The following is a 23,625-nucleotide window of genomic DNA, read 5'->3' on the forward strand; positions in this document are numbered from 1 at the left end:
GGTTTTTTTCTAGACCGGGAGATCTATGCATCCAGATCAATGGTCCAGGTTAACTTTTTTTGAGCCTGGCTGGGTTTTGTTCTAGATCACAGAATCTATGCTCCCAAAACAATTTGGGCCAGGTTAGCTGGGATGGCCTTCTGAGGTTTTTGGGTTTTAGATCACAGCAGAAACTATGCATCTAATCAAAAGGTCCCGGGTTGCAAGACAGGGCCCGGGTGAGGTTCTGTTTTTGATTTAAGCAGATCTATTTTATCCAACAATGGGCCCGGGTTTTCTTGGACGGCCTGGCTGAGGTTTTTCTAAAATCACAAAACAGATCTATGCATCCAGATCAATGGTCCAAAGGGTTTGCTGGGACGGCCTTTCCGAGGGTTTTGTTTTTAGATTTACTGCAGATCAAAAGGGATCCCGGTCAATGGGTCCCAAAGGGAATTGGGGCGGCCTGGGGTGAGGGGTTCCCGTTTTTAGATCCAGAAAATTTTATGCATCTAGATCCCAAAGGTCCCCGGTTTGCTGGGGACGGGCCCTTGGGTGAAGGTTTTGTTTTAAGGGTCACAGCAGATCTATGTATCCAGAGCAATGGGCCCGGTTAGCTTGGACGGGGGCCCGGCTGAGGTTTTGTTTTTAGATCACAGCAGATTTTATTTCATCCAGATCAATGGTCCAGGTTGCTGGGAAAGGGCCCGGGCCCAGGGTTTTGTTTAGGTTTACGCAATCTAAGCATCCAGATCAATTTTTCCAGGTTTCTGGGAAGGGCCCGGCTGAGGGTTCCCCCCTTTTAGATCACCCGCAGATCTATGCATCCAATTTAATGGTTTCCTTTTCTGGGACGGCCGCGAGGTTTCTTTTTTCTAGATCACAGCAGATCCCACATCTAGATCAAAGGGCCAGGTTTGCGGGGACGGCCTTGAGAGGTTTTAAAGTTTCTAGATTTACAGAAAATCTATGCATCCAGATCAATGGGCCAGGGTTTGCTGGGAAGCCGGGCCCGATGGTTCCGTTCTAGATCCTTTCAGATCTAATCTCCAGATTAAAAAGGTCCAGGTTAGCAGGGCAAACCTGGCTGAGGTTTCTGGGTTTTAGATCACATCAAATCTATGCATCCGATCAATGGTCCAGGTTAAAACTGGAAAGGCCCCGGTGAGTTTTTTTCTAGATCACAGCAGATCTATGGGAACTAAACAATGGGCCAGGGTTTGGCGGACAGCTGGTGAGGTTCCCGTTCCCAGATCACCCTTTAGATCATGCATCCCCAAACAAAAGGTCCGGTTAGCTTGGACGGCCTGGGTGAGGGTTTTGGTTTTTAGATCACCCCAGATCTATGCATCCAAAATCAATGGTCCAGGGTTTGCTGGGGCGGCCTGGCTGAGGTTCTGTTTTTTGATCACTGCAGTCTAGCATCCCGATCAATTGGTTTCCCGGGTTTGCTGGGGCGGGCCCGGGTTTAGGTTCTGTTTTAATCACAGCAATCTATGCATTTTAGAATCAATGGTCCAGGTTAAACTGGGCAAACCGGGGTTTAGGTTCGGGGGTAGATCACAGCGATCTATGCATCCAAACAATGGGTCCAGGTTTGCCCGGGACGGCTTTGCCGGGGGTGCTGTTCTAGTTCCCCAGCAATCTATGCCCCAATAAATGGGCCAGGGTTTGCGGGGGCGGGCCGGTGGGGGTTCCCGTTCTAGATCACAGGGAGATCTATGCATCCAATCCAAAGGTCCAAAGGGTTTGCGGGGGAACCCCGGGGTGAGGTTCTGTTTTAGATCACTGCAGATCTATCAACCAATTTAAAAGGTACCCGGTTAGGGTGGGACGGGCCTTTTTCTGGGTTCTGGGGGTTTTGATCACAGAAAAATTATGATCCCGATCAAGGTTCCCGGGTTTGCTGGGACAGCCTGGGCTGGGTTTGTTCTTGATCCTGCAGATTTTAAAGCATCCAGATCAATGTCCAAATTTTTCGGGGGCGGCCGGCTGAGGTTCGTTCTAGATCACACAGAAACTATGATCCAGATCAATTTGGGGGGGGGGGGGGAGGGGTTTTTTTGGGGGGAAAAAACCCCAAAGGGGGGGGGGGGGGGAAGGCTTGGGTTTGGGTTTCGGTTTTAAGATCCCCCGCAGATCTATGCACCAGATTTAAGGGCCAGGTTAGCTGGGGCGGCCTTTTCTGAGGTTTTGTTCAGATCACAGCAGATCTATCAAACCGATTTAATTTGGGCCAGGTTAGCAGGGGCCCGGCCCGGCTAGGTTCTGTTCTAGATCACAGCAAAAATTTTGGCCATCCCGATCAATTGGGTCCAAGGGTTTGCATGGACAAACCTTGCTGAGGGTTTTGTTCTGAAACACACGATCTATGCATCCAGATCAATGGTCAGGTTACTGGGAGGCCTTGCTGATTTTTTTCTAGAATCACACGATCTATGCAATCCCCGGGTCAAAAAGGGCCAGGTTGCAGGGGCGGGCCGGCTTAGTTTCTGTTCTAGATCACAGAGATCTATGCACCAGGGGCAAAGGGCCAGGGTTTGCTGGGGGAAACCTTTTTCTGAGGTTCTGTTCAAAATCACAGCAGATCTATGCATTTAGATCAAAGGGCCCGGTTAGCTGGGGCGCCTGGCGAGGTTTGTTCTAGATCACAAACAGATCAGCAATTTTGATCAAAAAGGCCGGTTAGCTGGGAGTGCCCGGCTTAGGTTTTGGGGTTTAGATCCCCCCCTCCCCCCCCCCCCCCCCCCCCCAATTCAAGCATCCCGGTCAATGGGCCAGGTTAGCTGGGACGGCCTTGCTGGGGTTCTTTTTCCGATCACGGCCCGATCTAAAGCATTTAATCAATGGTCCAAAGGGTTTGCTGGGACAGCCCTGGCTGGGGGTTCTGTTTTAGTCCCCAAACAGATCTAAAGCATCCCAGATCCAAAAGGCCAAGGGGTTTGCTGGGGCAGCCCCGGGTGAGGGTTCTGTTTTTAGATCACAGCAGATCTATGCATCCAATAAGATGGTCCAGGTTTTGCCTGGGGCCCCGCCTGTGAGTTCTGTTCTTTGATCACGCAGATCTAATTTTTATCCAATCAATGGGCCAAAGGGTTTGCTGGGGCAGCCTGGTTGGGTTTTGTTCTTTGGGAAAACAGGATTAAGCATCCAGATTCAAAGGCCAGGTTAGCTGGGGCGGCCTTTTCTGATTCTGGTTTTAGTCACCCGGCAGATCTAAGCCCTTTTGAAACAATGGCCAGGGTTTGTGGGACGGCCTGGCTGGGTTTGTTCTAGATCCACGAATCAAAGCATCCAGGTCAATGGCCCGGTTACCTGGGACAGCCTGGCTGAGGTTCTGGGTTTTTGATCCCCAGCAAAATCTATGCAACCCCCGATCAAAGGGGCCCGGTTAGCTGGGGCAGCCTGGGTGAGGTTCTGTTCTAGATCCCCTGCAGATTTTAAGGGATCCAGATCAAAGTTCCCGGTTTAGCTGGGAAAAAAAAGGCCCGGCCCGAGGGTTCTTTTTTTCTAGATTTACAGCAGGGTCTTTTGCATCCAGCCAAAGTCCAGGGTTTGCTTTGGGCGGGCCTTTTCGGGGGTTTTTGTTTAGATCACAAAACGATCTATGCAAATTTTTGATCAAAGGGCCAGGTTAGCTGGGACGGGCCTGGGCTGAGGTTTTGTTCTAGATCCAAACAATCTTTGCATCCAAGGGTCAATGGTCCAGGGTTAAACTGGGACAAAACCTTGGCTAGGTTCTTTCTAGATCACAGCAGATTATGCATCCAGGGGCAATTTGGGCCAGGTTAGCTGGACGGCCCCGGCTTGGTTCGGTTTTTAGGGTTAACAGCCCGATCTATGCATCCAGGTCAATGGTCCAAAGGGTTTGCTGGGGAAACCTGGGTGAGGTTTGTTCTAGATCACACAAAATCTATGCATCCAAAAGGGCAATGGCCATTTTGCTGGGACGGGCCCGGGTGAGGGGGTTTTTTCTTTGTTTTCAGCAGATCTATTTCATCCAGATCAAGGGGTCCCGGTTTTCTGGGGAAAACCGGGCCCGAGGTTATGTTTTTAGATTTACAGCAGAAAAAATGCATCCCAACAATGGTCCAAGGGTTTTGCTTTGGGGCAGCCTGGCTGAGGGTTTTTTGTTCAGAAACACAGCAGATCTATTTCATCCAGGTAATGGTTTGGGTTTGCGGGCGGCCTTTTCTGAGGTTTTTTGTTCCCAGATCACAGCAGAAACTAAAGCCCTCCAGATCAAAAAGGGGGGGTTTAGCATGGGACAAGGGCCCGGTGAAAGGGTTTTGTTTTAATCACATCAGATCATGGGAAACCAGAACAATGGTCCAGGTTTTTGTTTGGAAAGGCCTGGGTGAGGTTTTGTTCAAGGGTCAAAAGCAGTCTATGCATCCAATCAAAGGGTTTCCCGGTTTGCTGGGGCGGGGCCCGGCGAGGTTCTGTTTTTAATCAATTGCAGACTATGCATCCAACAATTGGGCCAAAGGGTTAAACTGGGACGCCGGCTGAAAGGGTTTTGTTTTAAAATCACAGCAGGGTTCTTGCATCTAGATCAATGGTCCAAAGGGTTTGCATGGACAGGCCCCCCGGCGGGGGTTCTGTTTTTAGATCAAAACAATCTATGCATCCAGATCAATGGTCCAGGTTATGGGACGGCCCTTTGGAGGGGTGTGTTTTTAGATCACAGCAGATCTATGCCCCCGACAATGGGCCAGGTTTTAAAATGGGACGGCCTGGCTGAGGTTTTTGTTCTAGATCACACAGTTTTTTGCACCCCGATCAATGGTCCCGGTTTTAAACTGGGGCAAAACCCCGGGTGAGGGGTTTTTTTCTTGATCACTGGGAGATTTTGCATCCAGATTTAAAGTTTCCCTTTTGCTGGGACGGCCTTGCTGAAGGGGTTTTTTTTTCTAGATTTACAAACAATTTTATGCATCCCGATCAAAAGGGCCCGGGGTTTTTTGGGGCAAACCTGGGAAGGTTCTGTTCAAATCACTGGGGAGATCTAAGCAAATTTCCCGACAATGGTCCAGGGAAAATGGGACAGCCTGGGCTGAGGTTTTGTTCTATTCACGCAATCTATGCAATTTGATCAATGGGCCAGGTTTCTGGGGGCGGCCTTGGGTTAGGTTTTGTTTTTTGATCACTGCAAACTATGCCCTCCAGATTCAATTGGGCCCGGTTTTTCTGGGGCAAACCTGGCTGAGTTTTTTTTTCTAGATCAAGCAGATCTTTAACATCCAATCAATGGTCCAGGTTTTTTTTTTTCCCGGGAAAAGCCTGGGTGAGGGTTTTTGTTCCCAAATCACAGAGATCTATGGGATCCAGATCAATGGTCCCCGGTTACCCGGGATGGGCCCGGGCCTGAGGGTTTTGTTTTAAAAACACACAAATCCCAAGCATCCAGCTTCTCTAAGCTTCTGCTAACAGAGAAATAAAGGTGACTTTCAGGAGGGATCCAGGGTCCCAGCAGGATGGGAGGCTACCTGCAGGAAGCGAGTGAATGCAGTGAGGCTGCTCATTGTGGCGTTAGTAGGAGGGAGGGTCATGGTATGGGACAGGACTCACCTCCCCCAAAAGGGAGATCTGGGGCATTAGTACCGCTTTCTTTCCCCGCCAAAATGCAGTGGAAAAATGCTGTCTCTGGGTTGGGAAAGGCTGCAACCCGTTCCGGGGGTTCTTCTACAACCAAACTTTTTGACAGCATCTCCCCTTTTTTCAGGGGGTTTCTTTTTTTTTCTCCCCTGGGCCCCAGAGCGCTCTCCCCCTCAGGGAGAGAGGGAAGGGCTTTTCCCCCTGACTCCTGTATAACGGGAGACCCCCGCAAGAGGGAAAACGCCCCCCTGAAAGTCCTTTTTAAGCAGGAGACGCCCGCAAAGGGAAAAGGGCTTTTCCTTCCCTTTAAGTCCTGTATTTGCGGGAGGGCCCCCAGCAAAAGGGAAAAAAGCTTTCCCCCTGAGTCCTTATAAAGCAGGGGAAGCCCGCCGGGGAAGGACCTTCCTCCTGACGTCCTGTATAAGGGGGGGACCCCAGCAAGGAAAAGGGGTTGCCCCCCCCGCCCTGTATAAGCGGGAGAAAGCCAGCAGGGGGGGACTTTCCTCCCCGATGTCCTGTATAACGGGAAACGCCAGCAAAGGGGGGGGACTTCCCCCCTGGACTTTCCTGTATAAAACGGGAGACGCCCAGCAGAGGAAGGACTTCCTCCTGACGTCCTGTATAAGCGGGAGACGCCAGCAGAGGAAGAAGCTCCTCCTGACGTCCTGTATAAGCAGGAGACGCCAGCAGGGGAAGGACTTCCTCCTGACGTCCTGTATAAGCGGGAGACGCCAGCAGAGGAAGAAGCTCCTCCTGACGTCCTGTATAAGCAGGAGACGCCAGCAGGGGAAGGACTTCCTCCTGACGTCCTGTATAAGCGGGAGACGCCAGCAGAGGAAGGACTTCCTCCTGACGTCCTGTATAAGCGGGAGACGCCAGCAGGGGAAGGACTTCCTCCTGATGTCCTGTATAAGCGGGAGACGCCAGCAGAGGAAGGACTTCCTCCTGACGTCCTGTATAAGCAGGAGACGCCAGCAGAGGAAGGACTTCCTCCTGACGTCCTGTATAAGCAGGAGACGCCAGCAGAGGAAGGACTTCCTCCTGACGTCCTGTATAAGCGGGAGACGCCAGCAGAGGAAGGACTTCCTCCTGACGTCCTGTATAAGCGGGAGACGCCAGCAGACGTGCAGAGGAAGTGCAGTCAGAATGAGAACCTGTCCGTTCAGCAGATACAAGCCTTCTTAGAGCCACAGGTGAAGGAGGACATGGAGCCATACCTGCTGGGAGCTAAAACGCTGCTGCGCTACGCTTCCATCCTGGACATTGTTCAGCCTCACAGCAGGAGGTCCGTCTGCTTCACCAAAGGGTGGGTCTGATGGAGGCGTCCCTCACATCTACAACAGTTATTGGATCAATAGGATACGATGATCAAGCAGAGCCATGTTCATTCACACCATCATCAGTCCCTAACAATCATCCATTCATTTAATGGATTCATTTAATTCAATAATGGATTCATTTCATTGAACTAATGGATTCATTTCATTGAATTAATGGATTCATTTCGTTGAACTAATGGATTCATTTCGTTGAACTAATGGATTCATTTCATTGAACTAATGGATTCATTTCATTGAACTAATGGATTCATTTCGTTGAACTAATGGATTCATTTCGTTGAACTAATGGATTCATTTCGTTGAACTAATGGATTCATTTCGTTGAACTAATGGATTCATTTCATTGAACTAATGGATTCATTTCATTGAACTAATGGATTCATTTCGTTGAACTAATGGATTCATTTCATTGAATTAATGGATTCATTTCGTTGAACTAATGGATTCATTTCATTGAACTAATGGATTCATTTCATTGAACTAATGGATTCATTTCATTGAACTAATGGATTCATTTCATTGAACTAATGGATTCATTTCGTTGAATTAATGGATTCATTTTGTTGAACTAATGGATTCATTTCATTGAACTAATGGATTCATTTCATTGAATTAATGGATTCATTTTGTTGAACTAATGGATTCATTTCGTTGAACTAATGGATTCATTTCATTGAACTAATGGATTCATTTCATTGAACTAATGGATTCATTTCGTTGAACTAATGGATTCATTTCGTTGAACTAATGGATTCATTTCGTTGAACTAATGGATTCATTTCATTGAACTAATGGATTCATTTCATTGAACTAATGGATTCATTTCGTTGAACTAATGGATTCATTTCGTTGAATTAATGGATTCATTTTGTTGAACTAATGGATTCATTTCATTGAACTAATGGATTAATTTTGTTGAATTAATGGATTCATTTCATTGAATTAATGGATTCATTTCATTGAACTAATGAATTCATTTCATTGAACTAATGGATTCATTTCATTGAACTAATGGATTCATTTCATTGAATTAATGGATTCATTTCGTTGAACTAATGGATTCATTTCATTGAACTAATGGATTCATTTCATTGAACTAATGGATTCATTTCATTGAACTAATGGATTCATTTCGTTGAATTAATGGATTCATTTTGTTGAACTAATGGATTCATTTCATTGAACTAATGGATTAATTTTGTTGAATTAATGGATTCATTTCATCGAATTAATGGAATTAATGGATTCATTTCATCGAATTAATGGAATTAATGGATTCATTTCGTTGAACTAATTCATTTCATTGAACTAATGGATTCATTTCGTTGAACTAATGGATTCATTTCGTTGAACTAATGGATTCATTTCATTGAACTAATGGATTCATTTCGTTGAACTAATGAATTCATTTCATTGAATTAATTGATTCATTTCGTTGAACTAATGAATTCATTTCGTTGAATTAATGGATTCATTTCGTTGAACTAATGGATTCATTTCGTTGAACTAATGGATTCATTTCGTTGAACTAATGAATTCATTTCGTTGAATTAATGGATTCATTTCGTTGAACTAATGGATTCATTTCGTTGAACTAATGGATTCATTTCGTTGAACTAATGGATTCATTTCATTGAACTGATGGATTCATTTCATTGAACTAATGGATTCATTTCATTGAACTAATGGATTCATTTCGTTGAATTAATGGATTCATTTCGTTGAACTAATGAATTCATTTCGTTGAACTAATGAATTCATTTCGTTGAACTAATGGATTAATTTCGTTGAACTAATGAATTCATTTCATTGAACTAATGGATTCATTTCGTTGAACTAATGAATTCATTTCGTTGAACTAATGAATTCATTTCGTTGAACTAATGGATTCATTTCGTTGAACTAATTAATTCATTTCGTTGAATTAATGGATTCATTTCATCGAATTAATGGAATTAATGGATTCATTTCATCGAATTAATGGAATTAATGGATTCATTTCGTTGAACTAATTCATTTCATTGAACTAATGGATTCATTTCGTTGAACTAATGGATTCATTTCGTTGAACTAATGGATTCATTTCGTTGAACTAATGGATTCATTTCGTTGAACTAATGGATTCATTTCATTGAACTAATGGATTCATTTCATTGAACTAATGGATTCATTTCGTTGAACTAATGGATTCATTTCATTGAACTAATGGATTCATTTCGTTGAACTAATGGATTCATTTCGTTGAACTAATGGATTCATTTCATTGAACTAATGGATTCATTTCGTTGAACTAATGGATTCATTTCATTGAACTAATGAATTCATTTCATTGAACTAATGGATTCATTTCATTGAACTAATGGATTCATTTCATTGAACTAATGGATTCATTTCATTGAACTAATGGATTCATTTCATTGAACTAATGGATTCATTTCATTGAACTAATGGATTCATTTCGTTGAACTAATGAATTCATTTCATTGAACTAATGGATTCATTTCATTGAACTAATGGATTCATTTCGTTTAACTAATGGATTCATTTAATTGAACTAATGGATTCATTTCATTGAACTAATGGATTCATTTCGTTGAACTAATGGATTCATTTCGTTGAACTAATGGATTCATTTCATTGAATTAATGGATTCATTTCGTTGAACTAATGGATTCATTTCATTGAACTAATGGATTCATTTCATTGAACTAATGGATTCATTTCGTTTAACTAATGGATTCATTTAATTGAACTAATGGATTCATTTCATTGAACTAATGGATTCATTTCGTTGAACTAATGGATTCATTTCGTTGAACTAATGGATTCATTTCGTTGAACTAATGGATTCATTTCGTTGAACTAATGGATTCATTTCATTGAATTAATGGATTGATTTCGTTGAACTAATGGATTCATTTCATTGAACTAATGGATTCGTTTCATTGAAGTAATGGATTCATTTCGTTGAACTAATGGATTCATTTCATTGAATTAATGGATTCATTTCGTTGAACTAATGGATTCATTTCATTGAACTAATGGATTCATTTCATTGAACTAATGGATTCATTTCGTTGAACTAATGGATTCATTTCATTGAACTAATGGATTCATTTCATTGAATTAATGGATTCATTTCGTTGAACTAATGGATTCATTTCATTGAATTAATGGATTCATTTCGTTGAACTAATGGATTCATTTCCTTGAACTAATGGATTCATTTCCTTGAACTAAGGGATTCATTTCGTTGAACTAATGGATTCATTTCGTTGAACTAATGGATTCATTTCATTGAACTAATGGATTCATTTCATTGAACTAATGGATTCATTTCGTTTAACTAATGGATTCATTTAATTGAACTAATGGATTCATTTCATTGAACTAATGGATTCATTTCGTTGAACTAATGGATTCATTTCGTTGAACTAATGGATTCATTTCGTTGAATTAATGGATTCATTTCGTTGAACTAATGGATTCATTTCGTTGAACTAATGGATTCATTTCGTTGAATTAATGGATTCATTTCGTTGAACTAATGGATTCATTTCATTGAACTAATGGATTCATTTCGTTGAACTAATGGATTCATTTCGTTGAACTAATGGATTCATTTCATTGAACTAATGGATTCATTTCATTGAACTAATGGATTCATTTCGTTGAACTAATGGATTCATTTCATTGAACTAATGAATTCATTTCGTTGAACTAATGAATTCATTTCATTGAACTAATGGATTCATTTCATTGAACTAATGGATTCATTTCATTGAACTAATGGATTCATTTCATTGAACTAATTGATTCATTTCATTGAATTAATGGATTCATTTCGTTTAACTAATGGATTCATTTAATTGAACTAATGGATTCATTTCGTTGAACTAATGGATTCATTTCATTGAATTAATGGATTCATTTCGTTGAACTAATGGATTCATTTCGTTGAACTAATGGATTCATTTCATTGAATTAATGGATTCATTTCGTTGAACTAATGGATTCATTTAATTTAAATTAACGTGTTCATCAGACTGAGATGAAGAACATATGGTTTTACCTCCAGCTGGTTGTTTCTTTGATCGGTTCCAGTCTTCCTGAACTCTTAGTTATTATATCTACACTCAAACACTCTGACATGAAGCTGAAATACTGTGTAGTACTAGGTAGTACTAGTAGTAGTACTTTTGGTCAAACTGACTGACTGTGTTTTTTCTCAGTTACGGACGTTATGTGGAAGGAACTGGATCAGTGCTGCAGTGCGACTTGGAGAAGGAGGTTTGCTTCTGTTTATTTCCAGATAACGGCTCCTCCAGCTGTTACATACAGATGTTCACCTGTGTTTAAAGGATGAATGTTCAGTCAGCTGAGGTTCAATAAATGGCATAAATCCTGATTCCTTCAGTAGGTTTAAAGTGAATATTGGTGAACAGACCAGCGATGGCTTCAGCTTCTAGTGAAGAAGATCTAAACTGTCCAGATGTGCCAGTGAAAGATGTTTTCCTCCTTTGCTCTGCAGGTCAGTGATGTTTTCTCCAATGTGGACCAGCTGTCTGAGGAGGAAAAGCTGCAGAAGCTGATGGAGTTAAAACTGCGTTACTTTACTCCCAGAGAGGTGGCCAACCTCATGGGCTTCCCTCAGAGCTTCTGTAAGTCAACCCTGACCTTTCCCACCTAGAGCTGTGTTTCTAGAGCAGACTGGCTCCTGCCGGTCTGAGAGGAGCCCCATGAAGCCGCTAACACGGCTGTAAAGGAAATGACATCAGTTCATCCTGTGGAGCCGAGCCAGAGCATAGATGTTGATGAAATGTTATTCTGCAAACTGTACGTCTGCCTCCTGCAGCACAGCCAATCTGTGGAGGTCAAAGGTCAGATAAAGGCTCCATTAACGTTTCCTCCTGTTCAATGAGACGCTGAAGAATGTTTAAACCTGAACGGCTTCAAGACTTTAATATTTAACTGAAAGCAATTAGTAATTTAATTAATTCAATAGATCAATTCTAAATAGATTAGCTGCATTCCTGATAGAGGAGATTAATGTTCATGGAGGTCAAATGGCCCAGTTGACCCTGATGTGGATGTGAGGTCATATCTCCCAGTCCTACCAATGAGGTTTCAGATGGCGGCCGATAGAATCAGATATTAGATTTTGATGGGATTGATATAAATGTGAGATCAATGACGCCATCAGCTGTTCAACAGACTCCAGAATCACAACATCTGCTTGGTTTTCTAATGCTAGTTAAATACTGATAGTGAACCCACCATTGCTGTAGACTGATTCTGCAGCAATCCCTTCACACCAGGCAGACATGCAGCCACTAACTGGAGGAAAACCTTCAAGCCTGAAAATAAAACATTTGCTTTCTAAAAAGCTTGATAGGAAAGCAGATAAAGTTGCTTCAGAATCTTTCTGTTGTTTTATGACATCTGCAAAAAGTCATTGCTCTGGAGCAGCTGATAGCCTGCAGCTTCTACTTGACTAGATCTACAGCGAGGAAGCTCTACTGATGGAGACTAAACTGTCTTTATAATCAAGACCTAAAGTCATTTTTAATGGATCTATTTATACGCTGTTGTCCAGGTTTACCAGGAGATTATGAGTATAATAAATAATCTATTAATAGGTCATTCACATCAAGATAGTTATTTATGATCAGTTGAATAATTATAACTGTAACTTGCTTACTGACCAGCGTTTTAGCCTCTTTCCTAAAAGGTTGGACTCCTCAATCGGCTGTTAAAATCCAGTTGTCTTTCCCCAGTTTAGTAATTTAGGCTTTGGCTCTTAGCAGCGTTATTAATCACCAACCAAATAAATGTGTCTCAGTTCATTCAGATGCTACTGAAAGAAGAGTGAATCCAACCTGAGTGATAAATCGTTCACTGTGTATAATGAACACGAGTTAAAATGCATCGTTATTAGCTACAATCACACAGTATTATATCTAATATCTAAGCCAAACACTGAACACTACTGAAAATAAGTGGAATAAAGAAATAAAAGGGGAAGAAGGGTTTAAGAGTCCGTTCATAGTCTATTGATGTTTGAAGTTTAAGCTTAATGCATTTGAAAGTGTCCTTTATAATAGGAGTAGATAAAATGTAAATTAACCCTGACACACACACAGATGTTAACTGCAGTCAAAACAGTGAAGTTTCATTCAGTTTATGGTGGAAAATGAATAATGAGTCAGGAATGCATTAAACTATGATGGAAGACGATGAGTGGACTTTATTTTGAAAGACAGAAAAACAGGAAAAAAGGGAGAAAGAGCTGCCCGCAGAGGTGAAGAAAAAGAGCTCCTAATTTTGGCCCGGGAAGAATAGTTTTTTTTTTATTCTGCAGAAAAGATCAACACTTGAAGTTAAACAAAGGGTGAGGCCTTTTGGCAGGGGGGCCCTCCCACCCTTTATTTAAAAATTATTTCATACAAAACATTCCCCGAGGGAAAACCCCTTTTAGGTTTAAAAAAGAAAAACAAATTTTTACTAGTCACGTAAAAAACAACTGTTTTCCAGCCGTTAGGGAGTCTTAAACACCCCAGAAGGGCGGGGATCTATTTCAAACCTTTTTTCTAAAAGTAAGGAGGCACCCCCTCTTCCCCCCTCACTAATAAATCCCCAAATCCCCCACAAAAACGCCAAACATAGAGACGGGTTTAAGGTTAATTCCCAAAAAATCCAAAACCCACACCTGGATGGCAACACTGAAAAAGGGCCACCTCTGCTCCTTATGGAGCCCCGACCTTTCCCCTACTTTTTCCCGACAAAAAAAATTTCCCCTGGGTTTAGGAAACCCTTCTTTAAAGGCATTTAAAAACCCCGGGCTTGGGACAGAAAAGGCCGTTTCCCCCTCCCCCCCAGCCTGGGGTGCCCCTGGTTTAAATACCTTTTGAGGGGCAATTTAAATTTCCCCCTCTTCCCCAAACAAAAGGCCTTTCCCCCCTTTCAAGGGCCCGATCCTTTGGGTTTAGGGCCTTCTGGGGGGCATTTAAAATCCCCCCGCCATCGCAGGGAGGGAAAGGGCCCTTCCCTTTTTTGACCTGACCCCGGGTTTTTTAAAGGGGCCTTTTTGAGGCATTAAAACCCCGTTTTATCGGGAGCAAAGGGGGCCCTTCCCCTCGGGCCTGGAACCCCGGTTCAACCTTCTGAGGCATTAAAATTTCCCCCTCGGGCCCCAAACAAAGGCCGTTCCCCCCAACCAAACCTGATCCGGTTCAGGGGGCCTTCTGGGGGGGGCATTAAATCCCCCGGGCTATCGCAGCAAAAGGTTTTTACCCTTTTTCGAGCCTGACCCCGGTTTAGTTTAACCTTTTGAGCATTTAAAACCCCGTCTATCGCCGGGGGAAAAGGCCGTTCCCCTCCTAAACCTGAACCCTTTTTCAGAATTTTTTGAGGCATTAAATCCCCGTCTATCGCAGCAGAAGGCCGTTCCCTCTCAGCCTGATCCTGGTTCAGACCTTCTGAGGCATTAAATCCCCGTCTATCGCAGCAGAAGGCCGTTCCCTCTCAGCCTGATCCTGGTTCAGACCTTCTGAGGCATTAAATCCCCGTCTGTCGCAGCAGAAGGCCGTTCCCTCTCAGCCTGATCCTGGTTCAGACCTTCTGAGGCATTAAATCCCCGTCTGTCGCAGCAGAAGGCCGTTCCCTCTCAGCCTGATCCTGGTTCAGACCTTCTGAGGCATTAAATCCCCGTCTGTCGCAGCAGAAGGCCGTTCCCTCTCAGCCTGATCCTGGTTCAGACCTTCTGAGGCATTAAATCCCCGTCTATCGCAGCAGAAGGCCGTTCCCTCTCAGCCTGATCCTGGTTCAGACCTTCTGAGGCATTAAATCCCCGTCTATCGCAGCAGAAGGCCGTTCCCTCTCAGCCTGATCCTGGTTCAGACCTTCTGAGGCATTAAATCCCCGTCTATCGCAGCAGAAGGCCGTTCCCTCTCAGCCTGATCCTGGTTCAGACCTTCTGAGGCATTAAATCCCCGTCTATCGCAGCAGAAGGCCGTTCCCTCTCAGCCTGATCCTGGTTCAGACCTTCTGAGGCATTAAATCCCCGTCTATCGCAGCAGAAGGCCGTTCCCTCTCAGCCTGATCCTGGTTCAGACCTTCTGAGGCATTAAATCCCCGTCTATCGCAGCAGAAGGCCGTTCCCTCTCAGCCTGATCCTGGTTCAGACCTTCTGAGGCATTAAATCCCCGTCTATCGCAGCAGAAGGCCGTTCCCTCTCAGCCTGATCCTGGTTCAGACCTTCTGAGGCATTAAATCCCCGTCTATCGCAGCAGAAGGCCGTTCCCTCTCAGCCTGATCCTGGTTCAGACCTTCTGAGGCATTAAATCCCCGTCTATCGCAGCAGAAGGCCGTTCCCTCTCAGCCTGATCCTGGTTCAGACCTTCTGAGGCATTAAATCCCCGTCTATCGCAGCAGAAGGCCGTTCCCTCTCAGCCTGATCCTGGTTCAGACCTTCTGAGGCATTAAATCCCCGTCTATCGCAGCAGAAGGCCGTTCCCTCTCAGCCTGATCCTGGTTCAGACCTTCTGAGGCATTAAATCCCCGTCTATCGCAGCAGAAGGCCGTTCCCTCTCAGCCTGATCCTGGTTCAGACCTTCTGAGGCATTAAATCCCCGTCTATCGCAGCAGAAGGCCGTTCCCTCTCAGCCTGATCCTGGTTCAGACCTTCTGAGGCATTAAATCCCCGTCTATCGCAGCAGAAGGCCGTTCCCTCTCAGCCTGATCCTGGTTCAGACCTTCTGAGGCATTAATAGAAAAATAAAGATTTGAACCCATCTGAATAATAAACAGTTTCTAGGTCAGATCAGTGGGAATGAATCCGACTGAATCGAGTTATTTTAGTATCTTTCTCTGGGATGATTTCTGATGAATCGATACTTTATGCTGAACTTTAGCTGGATGAACATGGAGCTAAATAAATGCTAAAGTTATGATATGATCCACTTCTTGTTTTTAAAGATCTCTCTTTCTTAATGTCTCTGCAGCTTTTCCAGACGGCGTCTCCATCATCCAGCAGTACCGGGTTTTGGGAAACAGTCTGAATGTTCTGGTTGTGGCCAAACTCCTACGACAGATGCTGTCTGAATATTTTGGACGTTCTGAAGGAGAACCCTCTACGCTTCCTTAGGAAGTCCGACCTCTGGTACCGCGGTCCGATGCTCGCAATGCAGAAGATGATGGAATCAATCAAAATAGTGAGTTGGATTTCCTGGGGCATCAGAGAGGGAGAGTGCAGGAGGAGGGGGTTGTCGGTATGGACCATGGGGGGGGGGGTGGGTGCAGGATGGGGGGAAGGGTGGGGCGCGTGGGAAGTCGCAGTTGAGTCCCTAGGGGGTAGGTGTGCAGTTGGATAGAGAGCGGAGGGGGGGTATCGTACAGAGGCGTGGGTGATTCAAGAGTCTGATGTAGCGAGGGGGTGTCGGGGAGCGCTAAACTGATGGGAGAGAGGGGCGGCATTGAAGGAGACTGAACGTGGGGAGGCACTGGATAGGGACACATCTAACCTAGCTAGTCAGAGAGTGAGTATGCTCGGTCGCAATACGGAGAGTGAGCGGAGGAGGCAAAAACTATCTGTTGATCGCTCCGCTAACAGACGACGACCAAGCGTGGTCTATTTGCTGAGTTTTAATGTCTGAGAGGCGTCTGTACTTCCTGAACACTTTCTACATCATTTCATAATAAAAATCTGAGGATTAAAAACTGTTTTATGAGTTATCTTCTGTTTAGTTAGGATAAAGCTGTGAGGTGTACGATGGGAAGGCGTTTGGCCCTGTCTGCTGCATAAGGCTGTTGGTGATCCAGGGCTGCTAGAGAAGGTAGGGGGGGTGGGGATCGGAACATATATATATAATATCACACAAGAGATAATCCCTAAAGCTGAGAACGTGGACACACAAGACGAGCTCGTTTATTCCCAAACCTGCTGTGAACCTTGGTGGGAAACGCCAGTGTTGCCCCTCTATGTGAGAGGGTGTCGCTAGTTAGGAAAGCAGTGAACTGCCTGGTGATCAAGCTAGGAATATAGAAAAAGTTGATGGTTTGGGGGTGTCTGTCTGTCAATATACACACACATCTAAATCATCCGTTACGCGAGTCTTGATGTTATTGGCTCTGAATTCATCCCGTTTAACATCTGGATTGTTTGGATGCTTGAAATTCATCCGAGTTAACATCTTGATGTTTGTGCGCGCGCCCGCGGAATTCATCCTTAACATCTGGATGTTTGGCTCTGAATTTCAGTTCCAGTTAACCATCTGGTATGTTTGCTCTGAATTCATCCGTTAACATCTTGATGTTTGGCTCTGAATTCATCACGTTAACATCCTGGATGTTTGCTCTGAATTCATCCTTAACATCTGGATGTTGGATCTGATTCATCCGTTAACATCTGGATGTTTGGCTCGGAATTCATGGGTGACACTCTGGATGTTTGGCTCTGAATCATCCGTTAACATCTGGATGTTTGGCTCTGAATACATCCTTAAGCATCTGGATGTTGCTCTGAATTCAGGGTGAACATCTGGAATGTTTGGCTCTGAATTCATACCTCAAACATCTTGTATGTATGTGCTCTGAATCATTCCGTTAATCATCTGTATTTTGCTCGAATTCATCCCTTACCATCAGGATGTTTGGATCGAATTCATCGGTTAACATCCTGGATTTTTGGCTCTGAATTCATCCGTTAACATCTGTATGTTTGCATCTGAATCATGGGTTAACATCTGGGATTTTTGGCTCAGAATTCATCCGTTAAGACATCGGCATGTTTTGGCTCTTAATTCATGTTGAGGAACATCTGGATGTTTGGCTCTGAAATCAGTGGTTACACATCTGGATTTTTGGCTCTGAATTCAATTCCGTTAACATCTGGATGTTTGGCTCTGAATTCATGGTGAACAGTCTGATGTTTGGGCTCTGAAAATTCCATCCGCTAACATCTGGATGGTTTGGCTCTGAATTCATCCGTTGAACACTGGATGTTTTGGCTATGAATTCTCCGTTAACATCTGGATGTTTTGGCTCGTTTAATACATCGGTTAACACTGTGAAGTTATGGGCTCTGATTCATTGCCGCTAACATATGGATGTTTGGCTCTTAATTCATCCGTTAACATCTGATGTTTGGCTCTTATCATCCGTTAACATCTGGATGTATGGGCTCTTAATTCACTGTTAACATCTGTATGTTTTGGCCCTCTGATTCATCGGGTTAACATCTGGATTTATGGCTGCTGAATTTCTTCCGTTAACATCTGGAATGTTTTGCTCTGAATTCATCTGCTACCCATCTGATGTTTGGCTCTGAATTCACCGTTAACATCTGTGATGGTTGGCTCTGAATTCATCCGGATAACAACATGATGTTGTCCTGATGTCATCGGGCCTGTTAACATGCTGGATGTTTGGCTCTGAATTCATCCCCGTTAACATCTGGATGTTTGGCTCTGAATATCCGGTCCCTGATAACCTCTGGATGTTTGGCTCTGAATTCATCCGTTAACATCTGGATTTTTGGATCTGATTTCATCGTTAACATCTGGATGTTGGCTCTGAATACATCCGTTAACATCTGGATGTTTGGGCTCTGAAATCAGGGGTAACATCTGATGTTTGGCGCTGAATTTCATCCGTTAACATCTGGATGTTTGTCTCCTGAATCAAGTTGTGAACATCTGGATGTTTGGCTCTGAATTCATCCGTTAACATCTGGATGTTTGGCTCTGAATTCATCCGTTAACATCTGGATGTTTGGCTCTGAATTCATGGGTGAACATCTGGATGTTTGGCTCTGAATTCATCCGTTAACATCTGGATGTTTGGCTCTGAATTCATCCGTTAACATCTGGATGTTTGGCTCTGAATTCATCCGTTAACATCTGGATGTTTGGCTCTGAATTCATCCGTTAACATCTGGATGTTTGGCTCTGAATTCATCGGTTAACATCTGGATGTTTGGCTCTGAATTCATCCGCTAACATCTGGATGTTTGGCTCTGAATTCATCGGTTAACATCTGGATGTTTGGCTCTGAATTCATCGGTTAACATCTGGATGTTTGGCTCTGAATTCATCGGTTAACATCTGGATGTTTGGCTCTGAATTCATCCGCTAACATCTGGATGTTTGGCTCTGAATTCATCGGTTAACATCTGGATGTTTGGCTCTGAATTCATCCGTTAACATCTGGATGTTTGGCTCTGAATTCATCGGTTAACATCTGGATGTTTGGCTCTGAATTCATCCGTTAACATCTGGATGTTTGGCTCTGAATTCATCGGTTTAACATCTGGATGTTTGGCTCTGAATTCATGGGTTAACATGTGGATGTTTGGCTCTGAATTCAGCCGCTAACATCTGGATGTTTGGCTCTGAATTCATCCGTTAACATCTGGATGTTTGGCTCTGAATTCATCGGTTAACATCTGGATGTTTGGCTCTGAATTCATCCGTTAACATCTGGATGTTTGGCTCTGAATTCATCTGTTAACATCTGGATGTTTGGCTCTGAATTCATCGGTTAACATCTGGATGTTTGGCTCTGAATTCATGGGTTAACATGTGGATGTTTGGCTCTGAATTCAGCCGCTAACATCTGGATGTTTGGCTCTGAATTCATCCGTTAACATCTGGATGTTTGGCTCTGAATTCATCGGTTAACATCTGGATGTTTGGCTCTGAATTCATCCGTTAACATCTGGATGTTTGGCTCTGAATTCATCTGTTAACATCTGGATGTTTGGCTCTGAATTCATCGGTTAACATCTTGATGTTTGGCTCTGAATTCATCCGTTAACATCTGGATGTTTGGCTCTGAATTCATCCGTTAACATCTTGATGTTTGGCTCTGAATTCATCCGCTAACATCTGGATGTTTGGCTCTGAATTCATCTGTTAACATCTGGATGTTTGGCTCTGAATTCATCCGTTAACATCTGGATGTTTGGCTCTGAATTCATCCGTTAACATCTGGATGTTTGGCTCTGAATTCATCGGTTAACATCTGGATGTTGGGCTCTGAATTCATCCGTTAACATCTGGATGTTTGGCTCTGAATTCATCTGTTAACATCTGGATGTTTGGCTCTGAATTCATCGGTTAACATCTGGATGTTTGGCTCTGAATTCATCCGTTAACATCTGGATGTTTGGCTCTGAATTCATCCGTTAACATCTGGATGTTTGGCTCTGAATTCATCCGTTAACATCTGGATGTTTGGCTCTGAATTCATCGGTTAACATCTGGATGTTTGGCTCTGAATTCATCCGCTAACATCTGGATGTTTGGCTCTGAATTCATCCGTTAACATCTGGATGTTTGGCTCTGAATTCATCCGTTAACATCTGGATGTTTGGCTCTGAATTCATCTGTTAACATCTGGATGTTTGGCTCTGAATTCATCGGTTAACATCTGGATGTTTGGCTCTGAATTCATCGGTTAACATCTGGATGTTTTGCTCTGAATTCATCCGCTAACATCTGGATGTTTGGCTCTGAATTCATCCGTTAACATCTGGATGTTTGGCTCTGAATTCATCCGTTAACATCTGGATGTTTGGCTCTGAATTCATCTGTTAACATCTGGATGTTTGGCTCTGAATTCATCTGTTAACATCTGGATGTTTGGCTCTGAATTCATCTGTTAACATCTGGATGTTTGGCTCTGAATTCATCTGTTAACATCTGGATGTTTGGCTCTGAATTCATCGGTTAACATCTGGATGTTTGGCTCTGAATTCATGGGTTAACATCTGGATGTTTGGCTCTGAATTCATCCGCTAACATCTGGATGTTTGGCTCTGAATTCATCGGTTAACATCTGGATGTTTGGCTCTGAATTCATCCGTTAACATCTGGATGTTTGGCTCTGAATTCATCGGTTAACATCTGGATGTTTGGCTCTGAATTCATCCGTTAACATCTGGATGTTTGGCTCTGAATTCATCGGTTAACATCTGGATGTTTGGCTCTGAATTCATGGGTTAACATGTGGATGTTTGGCTCTGAATTCAGCCGCTAACATCTGGATGTTTGGCTCTGAATTCATCGGTTAACATCTGGATGTTTGGCTCTGAATTCATCCGTTAACATCTGGATGTTTGGCTCTGAATTCATCGGTTAACATCTGGATGTTTGGCTCTGAATTCATCCGTTAACATCTGGATGTTTGGCTCTGAATTCATCTGTTAACATCTGGATGTTTGGCTCTGAATTCATCGGTTAACATCTTGATGTTTGGCTCTGAATTCATCCGTTAACATCTGGATGTTTGGCTCTGAATTCATCCGTTAAGATCTGGATGTTTGGCTCTGAATTCATCGGTTAACATCTGGATGTTTGGCTCTGAATTCATCCGTTAACATCTGGATGTTTGGCTCTGAATTCATCGGTTAACATCTGGATGTTTGGCTCTGAATTCATCCGTTAACATCTGGATGTTTGGCTCTGAATTCATCTGTTAACATCTGGATGTTTGGCTCTGAATTCATCGGTTAACATCTGGATGTTTGGCTCTGAATTCATCCGTTAACATCTGGATGTTTGGCTCTGAATTCATCGGTTAACATCTGGATGTTTGGCTCTGAATTCATCTGTTAACATCTGGATGTTTGGCTCTGAATTCATCCGTTAACATCTGGATGTTTGGCTCTTAATTCATCCGTTAACATCTGGATGTTTGGCTCTGAATTCATCCGCTAACATCTGGATGTTTGGCTCTGCATTCATCCGTTAACATCTGGATGTTTGGCTCTGAATTCATCGGTTAACATCTTGATGTTTGGCTCTGAATTCATCGGTTAACATCTTGATGTTTGGCTCTGAATTCATCTGTTAACATCTGGATGTTTGGCTCTGAATTCATCGGTTAACATCTGGATGTTTGGCTCTGAATTCATCCGTTAACATCTGGATGTTTGGCTCTGAATTCATGGGTTAACATCTGGATGTTTGGCTCTGAATTCATCGGTTAACATCTGGATGTTTGGCTCTGAATTCATCCGTTAACATCTGGATGTTTGGCTCTGAATTCATCTGTTAACATCTGGATGTTTGGCTCTGAATTCATCGGTTAACATCTGGATGTTTGGCTCTGAATTCATCCGTTAACATCTGGATGTTTGGCTCTGAATTCATCGGTTAACATCTGGATGTTTGGCTCTGAATTCATCTGTTAACATCTGGATGTTTGGCTCTGAATTCATCCGTTAACATCTGGATGTTTGGCTCTTAATTCATCTGTTAACATCTGGATGTTTGGCTCTGAATTCATCCGCTAACATCTGGATGTTAGGCTCTGCATTCATCCGTTAACATCTGGATGTTTGGCTCTGAATTCATCGGTTAACATCTTGATGTTTGGCTCTGAATTCATCGGTTAACATCTTGATGTTTGGCTCTGAATTCATCTGTTAACATCTGGATGTTTGGCTCTGAATTCATGGGTTAACATCTGGATGTTCGGCTCTGAATTCATCCATTAACATCTTTTTCGTCTTTTTCCCTTGAGGAGCTCCGCTTTCGAAGCCTATGGAAAATGCATAGACTGGGGGAAAATTGTACCATAAAACCACATAGCGTTAATCTCACATTAAAAAAATTATCGCCATTAAAATGGCCTCGCGTTAACGCGATAATAACGCGATAATTTTGACAGCAGTAATTATCTTATGTTTGGCTTCCCATGCTAAAACCTGATGGTTCATCGTCTGTCAAGTCAGGTAACAGATGTTCAAGTCTTTTGGATAGAATGGAGGTAAATAATTTATAGTCTACATTTAGCACAGAGACTGGGCGGTAAGATTGACCAAGTGTCTTGTTTTTACCTTCTTTTCCTATAACAGAGATTACTGCCTCTTTCCAAGATGGAGGGGTGATGGCGTATTGTATGGAAGCAAATTGTTACCATATTTCAAATGAAAAGGCATTTCCAGAAATGCTTTTTCATTTTAAGAATGTGGCTGCATTATTTGAGTCATAAATAAAATTAGTAATCAATCATCCTATTTGCATTTTAATTTTCTTCTTCAAGACTGCTCATCCTTTTACTTAATTAAAATGAGAAAGACATTTGAGATTTATTTTTCAAAATGTACCCCAGCAAATAAATACCAAAATTCAATTTTAAATGTAAAATTTGAAAATGAAAAAGCATTTCTGGAAATGCTTTTTCATTTTAAGAATGTGCTTGCATTATTTGACTCATGAATGAAATTAGTAATCAATCATCTTATTTGCATTTGCATTTTCTTCTTTAAGACTGCACATTTTATGCCATAATCAAAGAGAAAACATTTTCATTTCAAATTGAATTTTGGTATGTATTTGCTGGGGTACATTTAGAAAAATAAATCTCAAATGTCTTTTTCTTTTTCATTTTAATTAAGATTAGCAGTCTTGAAGAAGAAAATTAAACTGCGAATAGAATTATTGATTACTAATTTCCTTTATGAGTCAAACAATGCAGCCACATTCTTAAAATGAAAAATCATTTCTGAAAATGCTTATTCATTTGAAATATGGTAACAAATTGCTTCCATAGTATTGCAGCGTAAAGTTGAATGAATTTAACATTACTGTGGAAAGGTCTTCCTTGAAGATTCTATACCACTCTTTGGGAAAGCCATCTGTCTCTGGGCTCTTGTTTGGTTTTAATTTGCCAATTGCTTTGTTTAGTTCCTTTTTTGTTATGG

The 23,625-nt window shown here is 42.8% G+C and overlaps 1 protein-coding gene across 1 annotated transcript in view; it reads left to right on the forward strand.

Annotated features, from left to right (window-relative positions):
* The window catches only part of trdmt1 (tRNA aspartic acid methyltransferase 1), a 50,855-nt gene extending 34,727 nt beyond the window's left edge, over window positions 1-16,128 (forward strand). Inside the window, exons 7-10 of the mRNA XM_038268272.1 lie at window positions 6,161-6,883; window positions 11,150-11,207; window positions 11,449-11,578; window positions 15,920-16,128. Of these exons, the coding sequence (XP_038124200.1) occupies window positions 6,161-6,883; window positions 11,150-11,207; window positions 11,449-11,578; window positions 15,920-16,062 (1,054 nt within the window). The 3' untranslated portion in view covers window positions 16,063-16,128. The remainder of the gene's footprint in view (window positions 1-6,160; window positions 6,884-11,149; window positions 11,208-11,448; window positions 11,579-15,919) is intronic.
* Window positions 16,129-23,625: the final 7,497 nt, after the last annotated feature.

This window comes from Cyprinodon tularosa, unplaced genomic scaffold (genome assembly GCF_016077235.1).
Source record: "Cyprinodon tularosa strain WSP-4 unplaced genomic scaffold, ASM1607723v1 ctg1188, whole genome shotgun sequence".
NCBI classification, from domain to species: domain Eukaryota; kingdom Metazoa; phylum Chordata; class Actinopteri; order Cyprinodontiformes; family Cyprinodontidae; genus Cyprinodon; species Cyprinodon tularosa.